At 38.3% G+C, this 22,857-nt stretch overlaps 1 protein-coding gene across 1 annotated transcript; it reads right to left on the reverse strand.

Annotated features, from left to right (window-relative positions):
• Window positions 1-69: 69 nt before the first annotated feature.
• On the reverse strand, window positions 70-22,631 carry spats2 (spermatogenesis associated serine rich 2). Its single transcript, XM_014985503.2, has 13 exons — window positions 22,502-22,631; window positions 19,044-19,282; window positions 18,214-18,293; window positions 16,265-16,373; window positions 15,767-15,816; window positions 14,182-14,407; window positions 10,519-10,701; window positions 9,519-9,654; window positions 7,344-7,402; window positions 5,444-5,553; window positions 5,209-5,311; window positions 4,358-4,509; window positions 70-2,814 (listed from the first exon to the last, which is right to left on the reverse strand). The coding sequence occupies exons 2-13, from the start codon at window positions 19,075-19,077 to the stop codon at window positions 2,563-2,565; spliced, it is 1,494 nt and encodes a 497-aa protein (XP_014840989.2). The 5' UTR covers window positions 19,078-19,282; window positions 22,502-22,631; the 3' UTR covers window positions 70-2,562.
• Window positions 22,632-22,857: the final 226 nt, after the last annotated feature.

Below are 22,857 nucleotides of genomic sequence, written 5' to 3' on the forward strand. Positions count from 1 at the left end.
ACTTACAAAGATCACCCTTGCTTGTTTTGATTTGCCGTTTTGTCAAATACAAAAACTCCAGGATACACGTTTGGTATTGCAAACAGTTTTATTTGTAGTAAATGAAAAGTGTGCCATTCAGTGAGAGGGAGAGAGACGGGGGCTGGACTGTCGGGACGATCGATGTCTTTGGTCCGTACTGTGAAGAGGAAATGTTGGAGGGACAGGAAGGGACAAGAAAAGGCACTTGAGTTTACAGTTGGAAGAATGAACAAACCGGATGTTTTTGACTTCAAATATGCCTAGTATGAATATCACATACAAAATGCCCGGTGTGAGCAAAGAATCATATAGCTACATATATGTATGTACAGGAAAGAATCAGAACTAAAGCAGGGTAGGAGGAAGAAGTAAAAAAATAAAATAAAATGAGCTGAATCAATCCGCTTTAGATTTTATTATTATTTTTTGTCATATCTGTAGTAAAAACCCCAAACGTTTCTGGAGCCTGGAATGTAAAACGCAACATGTGGATGAGAGAGAGAACCCAGCGATTCTCACAGGGCATCAGAGGATTTGTGTTCGATGTGTCCTGGAGTTTGATTCAGTACACAGTGCTGCCCGTTCTCAGGCAAAGAGCTGATGAGGAGCGGGTGAGGAAGGTTGTAGCACTTGGTACAACTTCAGTTAATATGCATCTTTTGTGATAAAAAAAAAAAAAACCTGGATGAGTTTTTTTAAACTCCATGCAAAAAAACAAAGTATCTCCCTACTTTTGCGGTAATTTTCATGATTTTTAAGCCTGCTCAGAGTTACCGTTAACAGCGAGTTTTAAGCTTCAAGTCGAAACAATTTCTGCACAAACGGCAACATCTGAGTGTCTGTGGATCACATCCAGAACCCTCCGGTCTACATTATCATACACTAACTGGCTGCTCACAATACCATCATATATGCTCTAAAATAATATGAGAAAGCCAACAATCATTCTCCCAAAAAAAACAAACAAAAAACTACTTTCAGTCAAGCCTAATCACCATTTATTCATCCCCATCGCTATTTTCTCCACAATAATCACTAATTTAACTCGTAAAGTAAATCTTATTTTTACCTTAAACTTCAAAAAACTAAAAAGTAAAAAGAAAAATTAGGGAAGAAAAGAAGCTTAAAGATGAATTTTTCCCTTCCCTCTTGAAGGAAGACGACATGATAACGACATGAAGCAATAAAGTAACACGACTGGTTTCCCACTACGGCTCTGCAGCTCGCTCTATGTACATAACTACATCGACGCAGGCGGCGAGGAATCACCAGGGGGCCGGCCGTCTCTTAATGAGAAAACGGGTCGCGACAGAGGATCGGCTATGAGGTATTCACCAGTGTTTTGTTCTCAAACTGGACACAAAGAGGGAAATTTAACCCCAAAAAGCAGCTTGAAGCAACTCCTTGGCAGCCGCGGAAAGATGAAATCAACACCCACCCGATGGGTTCCATCATCCTATGAGAACTTTACTTCTGCACTCGGACAATAAACAAATAAACAAAAACACGGCGCCTGAAATCCAGGTTTTGATGGAGACATCTGTGTTTGCAGAAAGGCAAATGTGAAGTCTGTGACTAAAGGCAAGCAGGACATTATTATGCCACTCGTGTGCATAAAAAGAGAAACAGAATAAAGCAAGGAACTGGGCGTGCAGGAGAACATCCAGCTGAATAAATGCTCTGGATTATGAAACAACATGTACACCAAAGCCTCCTTCATTAATAGTTCACAAAAAAAAAAGCTAATGAGCCCTCTTAGTCAGAAAATAATGGATCCCGCTTCGTTCGAAATCAACAGGAATAGTCTCGACTCCCTGCAGAAATGGAGAACAAACAAAGCGATCCAGCAGAGAGAAAAGGAGCGAGAACCTCTTTTTTACTATTATCATTTGTTTTTTTTAATAAAAGTTAAACTACTCCTTTTGTGTCCAAACATTAAGTTTCCCCTACAGTTTGTAGCAGCCGAACGTTAAGCTCTGATTTACAGTTTGATATGTCTCGTTTCCACCCAGCGAAGACAGACGACAGTCTGTAGTGTTGATTGCATGTCGGAAAGCCCCGTCGAAGCTACAACTACTTTTCCACAACACTTTTTTTTGCCCCTCCAAACAGCGAAGGCATTGAAATGGTTCCTGGAGACGAAAAAACAAAAACAAACAAAAAAAAACTTCAAATCAGAGAGCTGACGGCGCAAAAGGAGAAAAAGTACTAAGAGTTCAACTTCAATAGTGCACGGATTGTTGCAGGTAAATCGCGCGAGTCTCGGTGATGAAACGACAGAGAGCCACAGCAGCAGAGGCTAAAGATAGAAAGTGTCACGAAAACCGAGAAACGAAACGAGGAGAGAGAGACAGTCAGAGCTTTTCACGTTCAAAGAATGAACAGAGTGATGCAGAGCGGCGGCACTACAGCTCAACTGACTGAAATATGTAAACTTGTATGCTATTCTTCATTGAAGGGCGTTGGGGTGGAGGGGTAATGGAGCGCTCTGGGGGCAGGGGGCTAGTGGATGGGTTTGATTGAGTGAGACGGTTTCCGGTGTCAAGGGCAGTGCGTTCGAGGGAGCCGCTGGGGCAGCCCGTTGTGGGCGGGCCGGTCCGGGTTGTGGGGGGGGTGCGAGGGGCCCCTGGAGCTGTGGGGCTGCTGTGAGGACGGGCCGGAGGAGCCGGCGTCGCCCTGGTAACGGTGGCTCCCGCGCCCGGCGTTCCTGTCGTGGTGGGAGCTGCCGTTGAACCGCTGGCCGCCCGAGTGGTAGCCGGGTCCCTGGAAGGTTCGCCTGTTTCCCTGGAAAATCTGAGGACGAAATTAAAACAGAATAGTGAGTAAACCGAGTTTTTAAAACTCTTTTAAAGTTTGTGCCTGTAACATGACAAAATGTGAAAGTTGAAGGTGAACTATTATGCTACCTTGAACAGGTTAGGATCGGTCTCTGATTGATAAGAAGCATTTTTATTACTTTTTTTTTTACAGAATCATTCTTTGTTTGTAGGGCCTCCTGCCACTTTAAATTCAAATTAGCTGCTGCTGGCCACGCCCCCAACTCAACGTTTACACTTGCATAAAAAAAAAAAAAAGGCTGCAAACAGATGTGCAATTATACAATTATACATCTTTGTAAAGCATTAGTAGAGGCTCATGCACAGCCAACCAGAATCCAGGAAGTTGTTTCTGAATGTTAAGTCAACAACAAAACACTTGTCTTTTCCAGCAGCCATTGTACAGCACATACAGTGGCAAAACCAGCTGACCAAACATGCTGGAGTTCTGTTTGGTTTGCTAAGTAACAACACAGTGGCCACTGAATGTGGCTTTCCGGGATGTTTGTGAAGCAATACCAGACACCAAAAAAAAAAAAAACATGAAGATGAGTGTTTTTTTTCCCCTCTTTCAAGTTCTTAAGTTGTTTTTAGAAGCAGTTGAGACCCAAATGGAGGCATAAAAACCTCCAAAATGTTTAATGTTTTGTTGGGAATTTTTGTGATGGAACAACGAAGTGGGAATTCACTGAAAATAGACATAAATTAATCATTTTATTTATTTGTAGGGCTCTCAACATTAACGCAACCAATTAATCTAAATTGTTTACCACGATATTACTTAACGCAGATTAATCGCACTACCAAGTTTCACCTAAACTTCTTTTGTATGAAGAGGGTTACTTGGTTCAAAGCAGCGCGTTACACGGTCTTGTACTGCGGTCAACAGTTCAGAGTCACAAATGTGAGTGAAAAGATGAACAGGGAGAGTCGAAGTGGTGTGCCAAGCGGCAAATTTCACTTTTTAAAAATGTTTTTAAAAACATCCTGAGTTTGGATAAAAGCTTTATTTTACCAAATCAAAAGTTTGGCAGGAGATGTTGCAGCGATAACTTATCCTCCTCCTGAAGCAAAACCAGCTTATAGTTCACATTTTAAACAAAATAACTTACTTTAAAATTATCCTGAATATAAAAACCTGGAAAACTGAGATGTTTGGTTTTAGACAATAAAATAATTTCTTAAACATTTTGAAATTATGCATATTTACGTTTCAAGGTTACAAAAGAAGAGTGAATAATCGGATCACATGTTTTAATCGACTGCACCATTTAATTGTTACAAATAAAAACAGTTGAATTTATATCAACTCTGTTGACTCTTTCACTGCAGTTACGGTCAAATTTTCAAATCTTTACACATTTCTAATTGGATTTAGGTCTGGACTTTGACTAGGCCACAGATTTAAGAAGTACTTTCTGTCCATTTAACAACTATGTACCACTTTTTTGCTCTAGAATTGAGACATTTTAGAAGTAAAAGTGCGATAAAGATGATTTATGAGTTTATTTCTTTCTCACCTGTTTGACTGGAGGCGGGCGGTTTTCAGCGGGGGCGGTTTGGGTCTGGGTCTGGGTGGGAGGAGGGGTCTCCGTTTGGACCGGGCTGGCGACAGAGGAGGACGTGGAGCTACAGCGGGACCGGTCCGAGTAGCCCGTACGTGGATGGTACACTAGAAGAAAGGCAGAGAGTCAGAAACGGTAAAACATGATTCCTGCCTCGTTAACAAAACTGACTTTTGGAGATTTAAAGCAGCTTAATTTAACCGCAGACAGTTATTCTCTGAGAATTAAAGGTTTCAAGAGCCAGTAAAGTCTTTGTAGGTTAAAAATAAATGAGCGTTTTGACACCATAAAGCCCAGTGTTTGTCAGCCGACAGAATCTCAGAGGATTTTAGCCGACGTGTGTGAAGAAGCAGCAAGACGCCAAGAAATCATTTTTAAGATTCTACTTTAAAATTTCCCCAGTTGCTATAAACACGTTTTCTCTGTTGTTCTCCGTCAATAACGCATTGAAGTTCAGCATAATGAGCAACCTGGTCAGACAGGTGTGAGCATCTACTGCGACTGATTTCTGAGCAGTAAACTGACAGGAAACCAGGGGAAGAAAGAGGGGAAAACATGCAGCAAATGGAGAGATTACAACGTTTTCACCCAAAAATAAAATAAATCCGATTTATGCCACGTCCATATGTGGTTCTAATTCTCATAAATATCTGATCGTTTTCAAAACGCCTGCTGTCTCAACTATTGCATTTGTGGATAACCTAAGAGTTAAAAGAGTCTCCATGAGGATAAGAGGGATAAAACTGGACTTTATTCATATTAAAATATAAATGAAAGAGAAAAATAAAGGAACTAAAGTGCTGTACCTGATCCAAACCCAGAGATGCTCGTCTTCAGTGGCTCAAGGTCAAATGTAAATCTTAAAGCTTTCCCAAGGTCCTCGTCGTATTTACGTTCACTCACAAAATGCTGAAAAAAATACAAAAATAATAAAACTCTCCACTTACTTCAAGCCAAAATGTTAAAGTCTTTCATTCATATGGTTTAATCCCATTAAATAAAAGTTAATATAAATAAAGCAGAGTGAAAATGTGGCAGCACCTTGATGTCGGCGCGCAGCTCAGTCAGCTGCTCCTCAGACATGGAACCGGACCGGTCCGTCAGCCGCTTCAGCTCCTCCGCTCTCTTCTGCCGAGCGTCCAGAATCATCACTGCAACACAAAAAACAGAAACTCAGAGAGAGAGAAATAAACAGTTTAACTAGATATCAGGAAAACGGTTTCACAGATTAAACCAGTAACATGTTTGACAGAAACAACTACAGGCTGCAAATATTTGCATCTAAGCAAAGTTCAAAGAGGTGCCCAGTATTAGAAATATTGGAGTAAAGTCTGCAGAAAACAAGAAAATATCAAAGTATAAATTCTACTGAACCTCCTCAGAGTCCTGTGAGGTTTCTAACATAAAGCAATAAGGAAGAAACTGCAAAAACACAAAACCTTACCAAGCATTTTTGGTCCAGTTTCTACTAGAAATATTCTAGTTTTGTCTTAAAGTATACTAAATTACAAATAACTTTTCAGCAGAAAATATGAGCTTGTTTTAAGTCCTTCATGTTGATAAATAGTGCTAACTTCACTGCCAAATTAATTCACTTAGCATGGAAACATGTCCTGTTAAAGGTGAAATAATCTTCCAGTGGAACTAGCACCTCCTTTTATTAAAATAAAGGAATTACTGACTTATTTCAAGCTCCTATATTTTGCTGAAAAGTTGCTTGTAAAATAGTTTTGTCTTCAAACTGATGCATTTTCAGATCCAGGAGGAAGTTTGAGAACTGGGAGCTGCAGGTTTCCTACAGTCTCCACGCCCCTGTGAATTAAATCAACCCTGACTGGCATTCACGGTTTTTCCCTCTGTGGCCCCCTAGTGGCATGTTCTGATCACTGCAGAACAGCAGCAGCAGTTATGGATCATGATTGGTTAAAAGTTGCTCAAATCTCAACATGTCTTCAAGCACAGCAACTTAAAACAAATTTCCTCTTCTTTTTAATGTTACAGCCACTAGTTGGTGTTAGTGAAGAGACAGGGCATGTTTTAATCACTCTTGGCAGAGGGATTTATACAAAAACAGACAGCAGAGATAGCCATAGATTATTTCCATAACTCATTTTTAGATTCTCCACTTTTTTTCTAGATAATTCCTAATTTTCTATAAATACAAAAATGCAGGATGAATGTAGGGCAAGGAGACAAAAAGGACGGACGAATGACTGAGCAGAAATATGCATGCAGGAATAAATGTGTGCATAAAAAGGCAGCTGCCTGAAAGGAATAAAGCATTTATTTTTCTCCTGATTTGGGAAAAATATCCGTTATTCCAGAAAGCTTGTAGGATATCATTAATTTTAGCAGAATAGAGTTTAGAGATGTTTTTAAAGAATGAACTTCACCTTTCCTGCTGCTTTCTGTAACCAGGTAGTGAGGCACTGATTAAAAATAATTTCCCATCAGAATAAACATTTTTATAACAACACAAACACAGCGCAACATTAAGGGGTAAATTTTCAAGAAACCGTTTTGGTTCCGTTGAGGAGGAACTCAAGTTTCCACTCAATTCACTGCACACCTTGCACAAAGGCAGCATTGAGTCTCCCTCGACACCTGACACTATTCAGGCCTCAAACACACAACACTCCACACTGAGAGGACGGAGGAAGAGAGAATGGCCTACTTATACAAATATGAAGTCCTGCTCTGTCATGTTACACACAAACACACAGCAGGAGCTGCAGGTAGATCAGCACCCTCAGGGCGCCGCTGCACTTTTCAGGAAACTGGGACTTGCTGTTCCACAACAATCTCCGTTTCTCCTTCTGGGAATGAATTGGGTCAGATTCTTCGGGGCTTTCAGTCAGGTGATCATAAGATGCACCAGCAGCTCTGGTCATCAGTGACGAGCCGAGCGCAGCGTAAAAACACTTGAAAACGCAGCACTTACTGGCCTCGGCTTTCACTTTGTCCATCTCTCCCAGAAGAGTCACTTCTCTGTCCATTAAGCTGGAAAGAAAACAAGACGACAACGAGTAACTCACTGGAGGACACACAACTTTTCTCAATTATTAAAGCACAACAGTTTGGAGCAGAAATGCTGCCACTATTTAAAAACTGTCTAAATATTATTAAGGGGGAGAAAAAATTATTGCACCTTTAAAATGTAGATCACTTAGGTTTGATTTATAAAACATTAAGGCCTGTCACAATTATATTTTTCTGGATGATAAATTGTCCCAGATGTTAGTGCAATAAATGATAATATTGTTGTTTTGGGACCATAACAGTTATGGCATAATAATGCAAGAAAACCATCTCAAAGATGTCTAAACTTTTTATTTCTAATGAATATTTAGCACTTGAACTGGACGACATTTTAAATACCCGAAATAAATAAAACAAAATACACAAAACTACAAATGAAGCTGAAGTCTCTAAAACTCTCCTTCAAAAAAGGAGCCGGTTGAGATTAAAGCAGAAAATCATTTTCTATCTTTCACTAGAAAGAGAGAAACAAGGAAAAACAGCAATAATACAAATGGAAAATAATTGAGATTGTTTTAATTTATGATGCAAATAATTGATTTATTGTGACACTAGGCATTATTAAACATTAATAAATAAATTACTCACTATTGTTGCAAATAGAAATAATTTTGATGAACCTAAAACGAGAAGTTTGGCCTGATTTAACTTTAGATTAAATCGATTACTAAAGTCTTTTGTTGCAGTCCTACTCTGCAATTATTAATGTTTTTAACCGAACAAGTGAAATAAATTCACTTTTCAACAATATTACAGTTTTTTATTTTTAGCTGTATAAAAAGGTCTAAACTAGTCACAGAAATCACCAAAGTGGGAAAACAAACTAAACGCATTTTACTGCATTGGAAACGTTTGAAACGCTGCAGGGCGACGCTTCATAGTTACAAGTCATGTTTAGACTCTCGAGACGCAGGAATGTTTTCCCATCTGAAATCTGTGATCAGTTTGCTCTTCATCTGACCATCCTGCTGTTTGTTGTGCCGACATCATGACAGGTAACAACTCAGGCAGGAAAACCACAGAACAAACAAAAAGGAGAGATTTGTTTTTGTGAACCAAGTTTTTCTGCCACCGTCCCGTCTCAGATATCCAGTACAACTTAACAGAAGACGTTGTGTTGACTTCTTGTAATAAAAGTGAAACTTTGTGGTGAATTTGAGTACAGTTCTTTTTTTTTTCCCTTTACACTCAAACTATAATTAGGCCTGTTATGATAAACTGCATCAGAAATTATTGCAATAAACGATAATATTGTTGTTTTGAGATCATTTTTAAGAGATCTACTGATAATAATGATAGAAATTTACCCTCTCAAATACAAATGAACTTTAATTTTTGTAAGGACTCAACACTGGAACTGAAAGATATTTTAAATATTCAAAATAAAAAGACAGAAAAGTGTAAAAGGAAGTAAAAACCACTTGAAGCCAGTAGAGCTGAAACGATTAATCGATTATTGAAATAACTCATCTAATTTAGTAAATCATTAACTGCACTGCTCAAAAATGACCTATGCAGAAACATCTAACAGTAATTAAGTCAAAACTTTTCTAAAACATGTATATTATTTTCCTCATTTTAAAGAAGGATTGATTTTTTAATTGGTTAAATAAAAAATCCACAGAATGTGAATTTTTGACAGAATGATTGGTACAATAATCAATTAATAATCGTTAGTTGCAGCCCAACTTACAACCAAAACCATCAAAATAAATTATGAAGGTTCTATAAAGAAAATTGCTCTTTAAAAAAAAAGTCAGAATGAAATTTACTGCGCTCCTCTTAACTATCCCAATTCAATCCTCCCTCCTCTGATCTGAGGAAATAAATTTGTTTTCAGCTAAAAATTGACATATTTAGTCATTGAGCACCAGCAGAATAAATCCAAATGATTAAACTTTGCAGGAGCTCAGTCCTGATGCATGTTTCAGACGGCTGTGACTGCGACGCAGGTTCAGAACCAGCTGGGCTTTTTTCTCAATCATTTCCACCTCAGAAGCCATTAAAACCCTCAGAAATGTGATTTTCTCTTTCAGCAGAATCAGAAATGTGACGGTTTCACAGCAAGCCGACGTACCAGCTCTGGAGTTCAGCGAAAGTCTGTTTCATCCTCTTGATGGAGGAGTCCATCTCCTCCTTCACCACCATCCTGTAGCGCGTCAGGGAGACGGTGCATCTCTGCAGGTCTTTCACTGAGCGGTCGATGTTGGGAGCTGAGGAGGAGAGACGCATTATTTTTAAAGATCTGAGGAACCTCTCATGTTCAGGTTAACATCAACTGGAGGGCTGTTTTAATTTAGATTCAAGTTAAAAATGCACCGATTCACGTTTTTCACTTTTGTTACCGATATCTGAGGTTCAGTATCAGTCGAAACCGATCCAATGCAGAAAAACAGCGTTGAATCGACTTAAAAGTTCTCTTTTTGTAAATAAGCAGAACAGAATAAAAACAACATTTATTGTCCTTCAGTATAACGGCCAATATTAAATAAAAAATAAATTAATTCAACCCGACTAAAACAACAGGTTGACCATCTTAGTCAAAAGTAAAAATAAACAAAAGAAACTGTTGAAATGGTTCAGAAAGTGCAATTATGAACTCAAAGCATGGCGTCGCTCAGAGCAAAGCCCAGCTGGGGTTTCCCCTCGGAGTATTGTAAGCCTGGCGGGCCACCAGGCTTTACTTGTGTCCCCAACCAGGCTTAGCCTTGGTAATTTATTTATTAGGTTGTTTTAATGATTGCCTGTTTTTTTTTTTTTTAAAGACTTTATAATTCGGGTTTAGATGGTAATCTTCCAAAAATGCGTAACTATCAAATGATATTTTCAAACTTCCAGTCAACTTTAAACATTTTTTAAATCAAAAACACGGCAAGTATCTGGATGACTGGCGTAGCGCCCTGAGCACTGGGCCTAGAAATGTTTCTGGGGGAAACCCTGATAGAGCTAGACTGAATAGATCTGCCCTTATGGATGGGGCACGTCCTCGTGATACCCAATCTAGAAGTTTTTTTCAACATTTCGACCGATACAGATATCAATATCGGATCGGTGCATCTCTATTTTAAGTTACTCACCCATCTTTTTCCCTCCTGACGATCCCTGCTCATCAAAGGCGGCTGGTAGAGAGGATGAGGAGGGATGAAGGTTTGAGGCCGTCCTGTGCCGGGGCTTGTTGCCTCTGAAAACCTGGTGGTGATTCCTTCCTCCCTGCTGGGAAGCAGGACTTGGAGCGCTGACGATACTTTCTGCCTCGACACCTGTGAGGAGACACACCGATCGTTAAATCCTTTAGATGTTTGTTGTAGTTTCTGCTGCGTTTTATGTCTTTCAAAAACTGTTTTTTCTGCAGAAATGTGGGTGAAGTCTGTTGCTGCGTTGTGTGGGTGAGCGGCCAGCTTCAGATACAAAAGTTCAACACGTCTTCAGAGTGAGAAAATCCTGCCGTGATACAAACTGAGCTTTTAGTTAACAGATAAAAAAATAAATGTAAAAGCACAGCAAGTGTCTTAGTTATAAAGTGTGATTCAACCACAATTTAGGAAATTAATCCTTAGCATCAATATTTTGCTTTAATGATGCTTAAAAAAATAACCCAAGTGTCAAAATTAATATGTATAAACTATTTGTTTCAAGTACAATAAGTAGAAAGTACTTGGGAGCCATAATGTTGCAAAATAAAATGATAACATTTATTGTGAGTTAGTATCTTTTCAGCTGCACAGAATTAAATAGAAACATGCAATATTTGAATGAAGCAAAAAACAGAAGATTTAAAAACAGTTTCTGTTTATAGCCTAGTTTTACTGGGTGATTTGAATTCAAAAAATGGCTGCTAAAAGCAAAATACTGTGTGACGACTTTAAATATTGTACATTTTAATTTAAGGAAATAAACATTCAAAAACTCAAAATAATAAGAAAAAAAAATGCAGCTAGAAAAAGTTTTCCTAAATATAAGAAAAACATCTTCAACTTCAACATGATAGGTTAATTCAAATAAAGGTTTTTGTTTTCATATTGTGAAATAAGTTTCGGTTCATTGTTAGAACTGGGCAACATAGTTTAAAAATAAAATCTGTAAATTTATCCAAAATTTAAATTCCGATTTTAACTGATTCCCCCCTCTTTTTTTAAAATCAAGGAAAAATGCAAGAAAGAAAAGAAACAAAAATGACAGAGAATGTGTTAAATAAAAAAGGTTTTTATTACAGTCATTCCTTCTGCCAGTTGAAATGAATAGAAGCTGTAAAACAAAAAGACATTGTGGTTCTCTGAACCATGGAAACAAGGAGTGGATTACTGATGGGGAAAAAAATCCCAATTTCCAAATATTAAATCTTCAAAAACAGAAAATGTAATAAATACAGTACAGACCAAAAGTCTGGACACATTCAATGAGTTTCCTTCATCTTCATGACTATTGACATTGTAGATTCACACTGAAGGCATCAAAACTATGAATTAACACATGTGGAAATATGTGCTAAACAAAAAAGTGTAAAACAACTGAAAATACACCTTAGATTCTCGTTTCTTCAAAGTAGCCACCTTTTGCTGTGGTTACTGCTTTGCACACACTCTGCATTCTCTTGATGAGTTTCAAGAGGTCGTCACCTGAAATGGTTTTCACTTCACAGCTGTGCCCTGTCAGGTTAATAAGTTGGATTTCTTGCCTTATAAATGTTGTTGGTACCATCAGTTGTGTTGTGCAGAGGTCAAGTGGACACACAGCTGATAGTCCTACTGAATAGAGTGTTAGAATTTGCATTATGGCAAGACAAAAGCAGCCAAGTAAAGAAAAGCGAGTGGCCATCATTACTTTAAGAAATGAAGGTCAATCAGTCCAAAAAATTGGGAAAACTTTGAAAGTGTCCCCAAGTGCAGTCGCAAAAACAATCAAACGCTACAAAGAAACTGGCTGACATGAGCACTGCCCCAGGAAAGGAAGACCAGGAGTCGCCTCTGCTGCGGAGGATAAGTTCATCTGAGTGACCAGCCTCAGAAATCACAGGTTAACAGCAGCTCAGATCAGAGACCAGGTCAATGCCACACAGAGCAGCAGACACATCTCTGCAACAACTGTTAAGAGGAGACTGTGTGAATCAGGCCTTCATGGTAGAATAGCTGCTAGGACACCACTGCTAAGGAAAAGGCAACAAGCAGAAGAGACTTGTTTGGGCTAAAGAACACAAGGAATGGACATTTGACCAGTGGAAATCTGTGCTTTGGTCTGATGAGTCCAAATTTGAGATCTTTGGTTCCAACCACCGGGTCTGTGTGCGATGCAGAAAAGGTGAATGGATGGACTTTACATGCCTGGTTCCCACCGTGAAGTAGGGCTGTAGTGATACAATAATCTCACGATACGATACACAATATTCTGCTCACAATATGATATATAGTGCGATATTCAGCAAACGATACAATTCAATACACTTTTACGATTTTCTGAAAGATTTTAGAGGGACAGAATGATTTTGGTGACATTTTGTGACTGTCATAGAGTTGGATTGAATTAATTTAACTGAAAACTGATTAAAAGCACCAACTACACAATACCTGACTCTGGTTGGACATGGACACAGACTTAAAGTCAACAGCTGGACAAAATGAATCAAAGTAGTGGTGAGAAAACATGTTTCTTTTAATTGAACCAGTACAAACTGTAGCTTACATGCATTTGTAAAGTAAATAAAGTGCACCAAGTTCCCTGCTCTGAATAGTTTGATACCTTCTAACCTTGACATTTAACATCTGAAGGAATCACTCTAAGCCTGATGACCTAATCACTCTCCCAGCGAAGCAAGCAGTGAGTGAACAAGGTGACAGTTGGATGCTACGATACTTGGGGATGAATATCGATTTTTTTTCTAGGAAAGAAAATATCGATATATATTGCAAAATCGATATTACACAGCCCTACCGTGAAGCATGGAGGAGGAGGTGTGATGGTGTGGGGGTGCTTTACTGGTGACACTGTTGGGGATTTATTCAAAATTGAAGGCATACCAGCATGGCTACCACAGCATCTTGCAGCGGCATGCTATTCCACCCGGTTTGCGTTTCGTTGGACCATCATTTATTTTTCAACAGGTCAATGACCCCAAACACACCTCGAGGCTGTGTAAGGGCTATTTGACCAAGAAGGAGAGTGATGGGGTGCTGCGCCAGATGACCTGGCCTCCACAGTCACCGGACCTGAACCCAATCGAGATGGTTTGGGGTGAGCTGGACCGCAGAGTGAAGGCAAAAGGGCCAACAAGTGCTAGGCATCTCTGGGAACTCCTTCAAGACTGTTGGGAGTCCATTTCAGGTGACTGAAGCTCATCAAGAGAATGCAGTGTGTGCGAAGCAGTAATCAAAGCAAAAGGTGGCTACTTTGAAGAACCTAGAATATAAGGCATATTTTCATTTGTTTCACACATTTTTCTTAAGTATATAATTCCGCATGTGTTCATAGTTTTGATGCCTTCAGTGTGAATATACAATGTCAATAGTCATGAAAATGAAGAAAACTCTTTGAATGAAAAGATGTGTCCAAACTTTTGGCCTGTACTGTATATAAAATAAATAAATCACCTCATCACCCAGCTCTAGTCATGGTTTTTAGCTGAAAGATCAGCAGCTTCAAGTGGTTTTAGTTCAATAAAGTTCACATTTTCCCTTCACATCAGCCAATCCTTTGATTTTCTTTTTCCATCAGATCTTAGAGGAAAACAACACGCCGTTCGTTCTTACCCGGCGTTTCGGGGGTAGCGGGTTCAGAGTCCAGTTCGGCTGCATCCAGGGAGGCAGAGTCCAGCTGCTCGCTCAGCGAATCCAGAGACTCTCCGTCCATCACCGACCCGTTGGCGTGGAAGCCGTTCATCTCGTCGTCCTTGCTCTCGTCGGGCGACGCCGCCTCCGGCTGAGGCGTCTCTGTGGAAACCTCAGGCTGAGGCTTGGGCTTCTTTTTCTTCTTGGGCTGGAAACGAAAATATTCACGTTCAATCCAACTCTAAATGTTGGGTTTTTGGAGTTTTTCCCTACAGTAACATTCAAGCACTTTTCAAGGTAAATTTTAAAACTTTTCCAGCACCACATTGGTGATAAAAACAATACAATTGAGCTCAAGAAGACGGTTTCGATTCACCATTATACGATATTGTGATAGTATTCTACAGCAGGGTCAAAATAAATTAAAATTTTATCTCTCACACAAAATATGTTTGGTAATTCCAACTGACCCAGACCAAGAGAAGTTTAGTCTGATTAACTTCAGACGTCAGCTGTGTTTCCATTACAAACGTGAGAAAAACTTTGTCAATATTCTGCTAATGTCGTTAAAACATTTTCACAATTGCTGTGTTATTATTAAATGAGAAACGCAATTTAAAAATAATTGCACGTGAATAAGTTTATCGCGTCACCATCATGCACTTCCTGTCGTCTTCTTTGTCATTTCCACCAGTAGTAACGTCCAGTTGTTGATCACATGACTCTAGTGCTAAAAAGTGTTTCCACTGCAGGTTTGTGAAATACACAGATTTCTATAAAAAACCAAATCATCTTAACGCAACGACTTATCAAAAAAGTGAGTTTTTGAAATTGCCGTGTTCAATTAAGCAAATTTATTTTCATAATTCCAATTTGTGTAGTAATATGGCCAACAGAAACGCAACTAATGAGAAAAAGCATGTGTTTTTTATTAGGTGTATGAAAATATCTGGTTTTCAAACTTAGGCTTTTAATCAAACGTTAGATTCAGGGTTTCTGCAGGTTTTACCACCTCAAATTTAAGACTTTTAAACATCATTATGGCTGAAAATTAAGATTTACATTTCCACAGAAATGTACGAACTGGCAATAAATTTCCACTTACCCATGATGGACACAAAAAAAGCTAAATAGGGTACGTTAGCAGTTATTTACCGTCTCAAAAATGCAATAAAGATGTTTGAATGCAACTTAAACTTCTGCCAGACAGAAAAATCCCGCAAGACAAAAAGAAAAATACAAAGAGTAAATAGTTCTGTCAAAACAAAATAAGACCAACTTACTTAAAATATGAATTTAAGACAGATGAAGGCCTTAAAATTCAAGCGGGAACTCCCTGTAGGTTGCATTTTATCAAAACTCTGCAGTTTGAATATCAGACACTTTCAAAAAATTCATATGAAGCTTGTGATCAAATCACAGCATAAAGTAGAGACATGGATATCTGCAGTTAAGTGCATTTTACAAGTAAGTAGGAATGTAACTCTGGAAATGTAAACCAGCATCTGTGAGGTGGATGAACATGCTGACTCAGAGGAATTTTAATTGCATGCTTTATTATGCTCACCTTCTTTTTGCTGGTCACATTCCACTCTTTCAGGATTTCGGCTGCACTCCCTACGGAGAGAACAAACAAAAAAAAAAGCAGAACATCAAGGTCACAACTAGTTCATTCAGTTGCACGTCAGAGCATCAAAGTCTTGTAATGCCGCCTGAAAATACAAAACGTCCTGAGAATTTTATTGTATGCCGGTGAGGAACAAAGCAGTGTGACGTTCAGGACAACCCTGTTTCTAAATTTAACCCTGCGAAACTGAAGGCATGCAAATGACGCTCAACAGCTGAATTCAAAGCATGATACGCCTGATGAAAGCAGAGAAATGGGCTGCTTCAGCTCACAGGCATTAGGGCAACATGTCAGCACAAGCTGGCAACAGAAAAGAAAAAAAAAGGAAGGAGAAAACATGCAGGCGGGTTTGCTTGATGTGTGAAAACAAAGTAAAGGCACTTATGTGATGATCCTTTACTGGGGTGAACTCTGAGATCAGCAGCAACATCCTCATACCTTCCAGGAACGCCTGCACCGCCTTGTCGACGCAGTTCTCAAAGTGCTGCAGCACCAGCACAATCTCATTGTTGCTTTTGTTGGGGACAACTGCCCTCACCGCACTGATCTGTGAAGAAAAAAAACACACCTTCAGTCCCGCTGCTCAGATTTTACAGCAAAATGAATAAATATTTCATCCACTCAGTTCGCCCAGTTAGCAACTTGCACTGCATGCTTGCAGTGAAGGACAAATTTTAAATATTGGACGCTTTTGTCGTCATTTGCATCGACTATATTTGTCCAACTTCCTGAAACGCTTCACATTGAGGAAATAGAGACGCTTACTAGCAGAGCAAACTAAAGGTTTTCCTCCTTTCCATGAAAGAAGCCCAACACCACTGAATCCATTAACTGCAAACTTTCATATCTCAAGCTGAATATCCAGGATATCTGGATGTTGGATAACTCAGAAACATTCCCAGATGAGGGGTGCGGCAGCTCTTATTTAAAAAGAACATACTGCTTTTTTTTTTGGCAACATTTATAGCTGACAAACTGTAGCAGCTCTGCTGCTTGGAAAAAAGTACGGAGCGAAACTAAATGCAAACATGACTCGACATGTGCAGATCTGAGAACTTTCAAGTCTGTTTAACCACAAATACAGGTGCATCTCGACACATTAGAAGTAAATTTATAAGAGTAACTTAATTTAAGAAGTGAAACTTATTTAAAAAACTCGTTTCACACAGAGATATTTTAAAGAAAAAGCTTCCAAGTTTAATTATTATGAGTAACAGCTGAAAAACAAAAATCCAGTTCCTTCAAATATGAATTGTATATAAACCCCAAATAAAATATAGAAGTTAAAAAAGCACATTAATGGAAAGTTTAGTGGAAGGAAAAAGTAACCCTATATTTCTATGAAAATTATCAAACAAAAATAAAATAGCCTGTTGAAGTAAATGTCCATGTATTGAGCGATAAATGCAGTCAATACTTAATTGATGCATCTTTTTTTACATCTATAAATTTTGACACAGGCTCAGACACAAGTGGTCTTAAAAGAAATTGCCCAATTCAAGAAATCAGTTGGAATCATGAGCTGATAACCAATCCCTATCCAAACAAATATACCACCATAAATTAAAACATAAAAAAAACATTGCTTTTATATTTACTCTGGTGTAATTATCTTAAAGGGTTTAAAGTAGTTGATAAAACAGTTTCCATATCTGATAAAATAAAACTTGACATGCAAAACTCATGTCAAGTTGCATGGCGACTAAAATAGTTCACCAAATCAGTCCCATTCTGCGATTCCAATGACAGATTTTGATAAAATGCGTCATGCAGCTTTAGACAGAACTTTACAGATTCAATAAAATGTTGAGTTCAGGCGATTTTGCTGATCAGTTAAGTACATTTATAAATAAATGAATAATATTTTTATAGAGTACAACACTTTAGTTTCTGTTTATTCTGATTTATTGCATTTTGCTTTGTTGATTTATTTACCAGAAAATGACGTTGGATGGACTTCGCTTCGTAATCCTAATTTCTCAAGGCAGCATGAGGCGACCATACTTTTTCCTTCCACTCAACTTTCTAATATTACGATACAACACAATTATTTTATAAAACCTCCCATAGTTTACTCTCCTAGTACACAGACTTCTATAATTGTGGAGAACATACTTTTTGTATTTAAAAACCTTTTGGTCAAAATTATGCAATACTGTTTTGTTTTTTTTATGCGTTTTGTACCGATGTATTTTCTTGGGTACTCTGTTTGTAATTTTCTTGATTCCTGTGAAGTGTCTGAGTGTTCAGACATAAATAAAATTATCATCATTTAAATTGTCTCATAAATCAGCTGTAAGCCCCAGTTTTATGGCCAGAAGTAAACACTTAAGGTTTCACATATTGAATAGATTTACCAAATTAACTTATTGAGATCTGCGTCTTACCTTGTCCTTCATCCTCTCCGTCATTCCTCCCTGGGACATGACCATTTTTGAGCGAGTATCAAACACCACACCAGATGTATCTATAAAGAAGAAAAGAAAAACAAGGCAATCAGTCCAGGCCTTGACCCACATTTGCAAACCACCGAAGAACATAATTTGCAAAACAAAAGAAGCCCCAGATATCTTTGTAGAGATCTCCTGAAAAAATATGTTACACATGAATCCTAATCACATCACAGCTGTGGATTATTTGGAAAATTGGTTTCTTTTTACGTGCACACATACGTGCATACAATTTCCGTAAAATAAGGATGCAAACCTCTTTGAACTGCGGAGGTGGAAGGACTTTTTTTTGAGGCATTTAAGCACAAACACTTGAGCTAGCAGCACAAGCAGCAAGCACTTCAGCGCTTTTGTGCGTGAATGGTTTGGAATCAGACTCCGATTCAAATGACTCAAAGAAATGCATAAATGGAGCTGGAGAAGACCAACCGCGAGGTCTGCAGAATCAGTTTATAAAACCCACAAAACGGTGAGTCGAAGAAAAGAAAACCTATGAAGATGTGAGCAGAGAATTAAGACCGACGAGCAAAGTCCAAAGCTAATCTACGACCATTAAAAGATGGAAACTGCTGAGTTGCAGTCAAGCCGTCTTTCTCGTGCGATGAAAACACGTCGATGTCGGTGTAAACACTCAAAGCTCAGATTCTCTGAAAGGAGAGCGGCTGCATCATTTGACCCCAAGGAAATTCACAAACACAACTGAACTGCTGAGCTCGAAAGTTAAAGTTTCACCAGAAAGACATTTACAAGACAAACGCCGTACGTACCCTTCAGACTGTTTTTCTTCGCCATCATCGTCATGCAGAAGAATCAGAGTAAAAGCAAGATTTAACCCTTTTTGTATAATATTTATCCTAGTGTTCAGACTGAGGGTAGCTCTTGATATAAGGAGATCCCAAATAAGGTTTCCAACTGGCAGGCAAAGTGGAAGAACAAGGTTCACATCCAGAACGTCTCCACTTGGGCAAAGACAGATTTTCCCTTCCAGCAGTCGACTTGATCCAACCTGTTGGAAAGGAAAAAAATTCAAGAAAACACAGTTAATCTGATAAATACGTAAATATAAATGCAGCAGAAATAACCACTTCTGTAGGATCTGCAAACTAAATGCAAAATAAAAAAATAAATAGAAATCCATTTCCTCTGGCAATGACGCATAAATGAAAACCAGATTTCAATGAATTATTGTCTGTCTTGAGAAAGTCTGTCCTTAATAACGTCCTTGGCAGAACCGCTGCATTTCATTTCCAGAGAAGAGTCAGTAGAATCAAATCTCTGAAGGATTTTTTCCCCCTGTTCACTGCAGGATTCATGATAACAAAGACGACCCGTCGGGTCAGAACCCTCACCTTTAAAGTCCCAGACGTTTGATCCGTTTAACACATCTGGGAAATTAACAGATGATCAGAAAATGTAATAAACCAGCTCCAGGAGTTCAGGAATGTCTAATCAAGAGGACTGCTATCTTAAAAAAAAAAGAAAAATGCTTTTTGACCTTTGGACCGTTTTACAACTCTGTTTCACTGTATGTGAAACAGCTGGTTAGATTAGGAGAGACCAGAAACTCAAAGTGTTACTTAATTTTGATGGGATTAAAAAAAAAAAAAAAACAGAAAAGGAAGAAGATTATTTTCCACTTTTTAACTTAACGTCCATCTTGGCCTTTCTGATGCTCTAAACCAGACATCTGGAAATCTGGAACCAGTTTGCAGGCCAGCCGTTTCCCCTCTTTAAGTTTCTATTTCTCTTGAAAGGGAAACTTTTGAAGGAGCGGAGCAAACCAACACCTTCTTCACGAGGAGCTGGCATGTCACGGTCCCGGTTCCACCGCACCTTCAGACGTCAGACCCACGTAAGCACAAACAACAAATGACACAGCAGCCGCCGCTCATGCCAGCACTAGGATGCATCCTGTTTATCAAGAGGGATGGTGTTTGAATATTCAAGCAAACCAGGTGCACTCGTGTTTAAAAAAAAAAAAAAAGAAGAAGAAAGAAAACATTCGGATTAAACAAAAACAAATTAAAAGGCTTTAAGAGTGAGTGACATGCAGATTTGAAGAGGAAATAAAAACTGTTTAAAAACCAATGAGATCGTTTGCATGAAGACGTTGTTTATTAAATGTTGCAGCAACATAATCTGTTGCAGTTTGACCCGGTTCTGGATACAATGTTGACGTTTTTAAATATTTTTTTTATGAGTAACTGGCAGGGATCGTCTGCCTGGAGGAAACTGTAAAACTACACAAATGAAACTTAACTACACCCTCACATAAATCAGACTTCAGAGTTTGTTGGCCGATTTATTCAACGATAAAACGCTAATTACGTTTCTCCACCAACAAATCTATAGATTATGAAAATGCGAGTTTGAACCAACATAATGATGCATAAATCCTTAAATCCCTGATATTATAAAATAAAAACATATACACACACACATATATATATATATAAACATTGCAAATTCATATGAAATTCTCACATAGAAAAATAAAAATAATTTACATTTAAGATCATATATTGGTTGCTATATATTTTTTTCCCATTTTTATTTTAAAAAATAAAATAAAATAAACCTATATTGGCTGACTTTTTTCGCCCTCATTTTAAACAAGCACCTCTCACCTTTATGATAGGAGGAACTTTATCTTTATTGGCAACTCTAATTTGTAATTTTCTAGGACTTTGGCAATAGAAAATCCCGGTTTCAGTGGACTTCTATATAAAATATGGAAGAGCACTACTACGCTTCTACGATGAGTAATGAAAAAATACCAAAACAATATTTTACTCAAGTCCCAAATTTTTTTGTTTTACAATAATTAAGCAAGTGATGTTACATATTTAAATATTTTAAATTCTGGTTATGAGTGTCCAGCTTAAATGGACACTCATAAGCTTTCAAAATTGTTGAAAAATATACATTTTAAAAAATATTAATATTTAGATTGAATAAACTCAAAAAGCATAAAAAACTACGAGAAAAGCTGTAAGTAAGAACTGGAATATTTTTCCCTTAATATGATTTGGGAAAATGAAATGATTTTTATAAGTTGCATTAAATCTATAAACACCTAAAAACAGAATGCACGTTTTAATTACTGACCAGATAACTGTTAAAGGTTTGCATTTTGGAGTGTAAATGGGAATAGTTATTTAAATTTCCTACATTTTCTATAATATTCCGAACTACTACACGTTTTCCTTTTAATCTGTTACAGTTTTTAGAAAGAAAAATCTGGTTAATATTAGAATCAGCTGTTCAGATCTTAGAAAAATCAAAACGAGATTGCAACGCTTGATCAGTGCATCTCAAAAACATAAAAGGAAATCACTTCTTCAGTCAAGTCAGAGATTACACAACATGAACCAGAACTACCCTACATTGCGGAGAGTCATTAACTATTCAAATTAATTTATCTGATGGGTCCAGTCCAGGTAGATAATCAATCAAGTCAATAAAAAAGAGGAAGTGTAAAGCCTGTAGAGAACAATTCATCTCATTCTGCAGCTCTAAACATTCAATGCAATGTTTTTATTGAAATCCTTCCTCCGTAATCACGTCCGTATGTTTTTCTAGCTTGTCTGCCGTGAAACGAACCCAGACGACGTCGCTTTTCTAACACAGAAATCATCTTTTGTGGAAGCAGCTTCGCGACAAAGACTGACCATCTCCTAACCACACAGCCCTCTCTGCTGGGAGGTGTGAAATCACCCACTTTTCACCCACTATACACCCCACAGCCTCAATAATTCTCCCCAACACTGAAGTTTTTGTTTTATTTTTACCTGAATTGGACCGGATTTAACTTGGACCACTACAGGGAGCCTTTATTCCAGAGCCCCCTCATCACTAAAGTCCGTAGGTTACCGTTAGCCTGCAAATATTACCTAACGTTTTATGACTAGCTCGGTGAAACTCAATATCACCAACTGGTAATTTATCCCATTGTAAGCTTTCCAGGACAAAAAACCACTGACTGCAACTCGCAGCACTCGATAGAAATAATTTCTTTCACCTTTAAACAGAGCATTAGCTAACATTAGCTCGCAGCTAGCAGTCTGTGCTGAAAGGCTAACGGTGAGATAATCAATTCTGCCATTACAAAAAAAAGAGAGACAGAGAGAGAGACGCAGCTGCTAAGCTAAGTATTTGTCTGCTTTACTTAAATTAAAAAGAAAAAGCAAACTATGTTAAGAGCTCAAAGATACCAAACACCTACCTGGTGTTGGCAGCGAAGTGGACGGTAGCTTCTGGAAAGAGCTTACTGCAGTTTCCACAGCAGCCAGCCGTCTGTAAAGCCAAGCAGTCTGCTGCTGTTGCCAATATTTTCCTCCAGCTAGGCTTCGCGGTTGCCAGGTTGGAGGCAGACAACCCCCTTTTAATACTCTGAGGAGTGGCGGACGTGTGTATTGTATTCAAAGATTGTATGTAAAAGTAGCACTACCTGGACATATTTTTACTCAAATAAAAGTAAAAAATAGCCGTCCAAGAAATGACTCAAGTAAGAGTAAAAAAAAGTATTTGGTAAAAGTACTGAGTAAATGGTCAAAACATCAATATGTTTAAATGTTTAAA

Source organism: Poecilia mexicana, unplaced genomic scaffold, assembly GCF_051168715.1.
Source record: "Poecilia mexicana isolate PSO_F unplaced genomic scaffold, ASM5116871v1 scaffold_7, whole genome shotgun sequence".
In the NCBI taxonomy this organism is placed as follows: Eukaryota; Metazoa; Chordata; class Actinopteri; order Cyprinodontiformes; family Poeciliidae; genus Poecilia; species Poecilia mexicana.